We start from the raw sequence: 2,618 nt of genomic DNA on the forward strand, positions 1-2,618 counted from the left end.
TGTCCCAGAAATCAGTTCTATGCCACAAAAGTAAACAAGGAAGAATCAGGAATATTTCCCACCTAATTATCTTTTCAGACATACCTACATGGAGCGTGGGGGGAGATCACTGGACATTTTGGAGAATACTCTAAGCTTAAGAATGCCATGATTTACATATAGGCAATTTTCAGGTAATTGAGGGGCACTGAGTGTTCAGAGCCCTTGTTGGACTGGACTCTTGCTTTGCTGGCACTTCTGTCTGGCTGGCTGGCTCTGCTGACAGTGTAAGTCAAGGGATTATTACATTGACCACATGCCCTCTTCTTTTCTTTGTTTTTGTTTTGTTTTGTTTGGGGACAGAGATAGGAAAGTTGACTGGGGCCCCAGAGATCTACAGAAAAAAAAAAAAAAGAAAAAAGAAAAGAAAAGGAGGAGGGGAGAGAAATTTGCAGTGACAAGTGTTTTCGGCTGTAAGAGTCATGAGAGAATATGAGTCTGATTCTGGCAGAAGCGAAGTGGCAATGTGGGTCAAGAATTAACCCACAGGGATGCCAGGCTAACAACTTCTGAGACATGTCTCTAAATTACATCAAAAACTTCTATGAAGGATGTGTAAGTATTATACAAACAAACAAACAAACAAAAAAACAGTTGTTTGAGTCTTGTCTTGTATTTTAACCTGATTTGCATAAGTATTGATGAATAAGAACCTCTACATATATGGAGAATAATATAAATATCAACTATATGATTTAGAATATTCTGAATTTAAAACTATAACTAGAATAATTCAGGGAGTACTTTTAGCTGTTAGTGTTTAAAAGTAGCTCACTCTCTTCTCAATCTGATAATTAAGAAGTGGAAAATAAGCTGTAATGACAATTAAATAAACATCATTTGGTTGTTAAGATAGTGTGCATACCAATGAGTTTAATATTAGATTTGTTATCTAATTTTCTAAAAGAGGTCTTAGATATTCTAAGATTCTCTTGATTTTATTGAAAGAGAATTACAGGGGTAGGAGGGAGAGTCATTGAATTCAGAGCTTTTTAAATATTTCCAAGATTATACATTTGATTAGCAACATGTCCTTATTTGACTGCTGTATTTCATATTTTCAGAGTGCAAAGGCGTGAGTGAGCAAGCTCATGATGCAGAATTTACATTGGGCTTAATGAGGTCTAAGGTTATATCTTGTTTCAAAAACTCATGAATCTGAAATATTTTAAAATGTGATGATGAAAACATCCTTTCAAATGTACTTCTTTAATGTTTGTTTACAAAACATTTCTTTCTCCTAAAACCATTAACAGGTGAAGCCTCCAACCGTGATCGGTCAATTCCACACCCTTTTCTTTGGATCAGTGAGAATGTTCTTCCTTGGGGTGTTAGGCTTTGCGGTCTATGGGAATGAGGCTTTGCACTTCAGTTGTGATCCAGACAAAAGAGAAATAAATCTCTTCTGTTACAATCAGTTTAGGCCAATCACTCCACAAGTAAGTTTTTCTGTGTTCACGTAAACCTTCCTCTACCCCGATAACAATTGTTTTCTTTTTAAATGTAAAATAACGTCATAATAAGATGAAGAATACCCTAATAAGTATTATTTTCTAGAATTATTACTTGTTTTCTAACTGGCCGTATATTTCAGGTAAATTAACTTGAGTTGGTCAAGAGTTTCTTCCATCTCCAGAATTCTGTTATCTATTGATGTTAGAATTATACTCTAGGCCTGTAATTAGAAAATGGAAATTAGGTAGCTAGTAAAATAAAATACCTCATTATTATTTGTAATTGGTAGGTGATGATAGCAAAATAGGACTACATTTTTGCAATTCACAATTTAAAAATTTAAACATCTTAGTAATATGCTCAACGTTACTATCTTCATTATATTATTTTTATTGCTCATAAGACTTATGAAAGTTAGAATTAGTAAATTTGCCTTTGTTGAGAGTCAGTCTCTTTCGTGTCTTTTTGGTAACATGTTGGCCGATTTGACTAAGATATTTCTGACATACTTTAGGTGTTCTGGGCGTTACAACTAGTGATTGTCCTGGTTCCTGGAGCTATTTTCCACCTTTACGCTGCATGTAAAAGCATCAATCAAGAATGCATTCTTCAAAAGCCTATCTACACTGTGATTTATATCCTCTCTGTTTTATTAAGAATTAGTCTAGAGGTGATAGCATTCTGGCTTCAGATTCACCTCTTTGGTTTCCAAGTTAAAGCCCTCTACCTGTGTGATGCTGGATCTCTTGGGGAAAAATTTACTATTATAAAATGCATGGTGCCAGAACACTTTGAGAAGACCATTTTTCTTATTGCAATGTATACATTTACAGTGATTACAGTAGTATTATGTGTTGCTGAAGTTTTTGAGATCATATTTAGAAGATTTTGCTTCCTAATTGGGCAATGACCAAAAGGCTAATTATCTATTGTCATGCCACAATTCTTTCTCAATCATTCTTACTTATTTCGTCTTATTCCGAGAGTATCTCAATTTCAAACATAAATAAATATCTGTTCTTTAAACTTACCTCAGTGTGTCTGAACTTCATGTCTGATATAAAATATTATACTAAGTTCTAAGGCAGGTTCTCGAACAAACATTTCATTCTACTTTAATTTTG

At 34.1% G+C, this 2,618-nt stretch overlaps 1 protein-coding gene across 1 annotated transcript; it reads left to right on the forward strand.

The window, feature by feature from the left end:
* The first annotated feature begins 555 nt into the window (after positions 1 to 555).
* GJE1 (gap junction protein epsilon 1) lies at positions 556 to 2,404 on the forward strand. The gene is made up of 3 exons (XM_034669516.1): positions 556 to 594; positions 1,296 to 1,478; positions 2,009 to 2,404. Exons 1-3 carry the CDS (start codon positions 556 to 558, stop codon positions 2,402 to 2,404), a joined length of 618 nt encoding a protein of 205 aa, XP_034525407.1.
* Positions 2,405 to 2,618: the final 214 nt, after the last annotated feature.

This window comes from Ailuropoda melanoleuca, chromosome 10 (genome assembly GCF_002007445.2).
Source record: "Ailuropoda melanoleuca isolate Jingjing chromosome 10, ASM200744v2, whole genome shotgun sequence".
Lineage (NCBI taxonomy): Eukaryota > Metazoa > Chordata > Mammalia > Carnivora > Ursidae > Ailuropoda > Ailuropoda melanoleuca.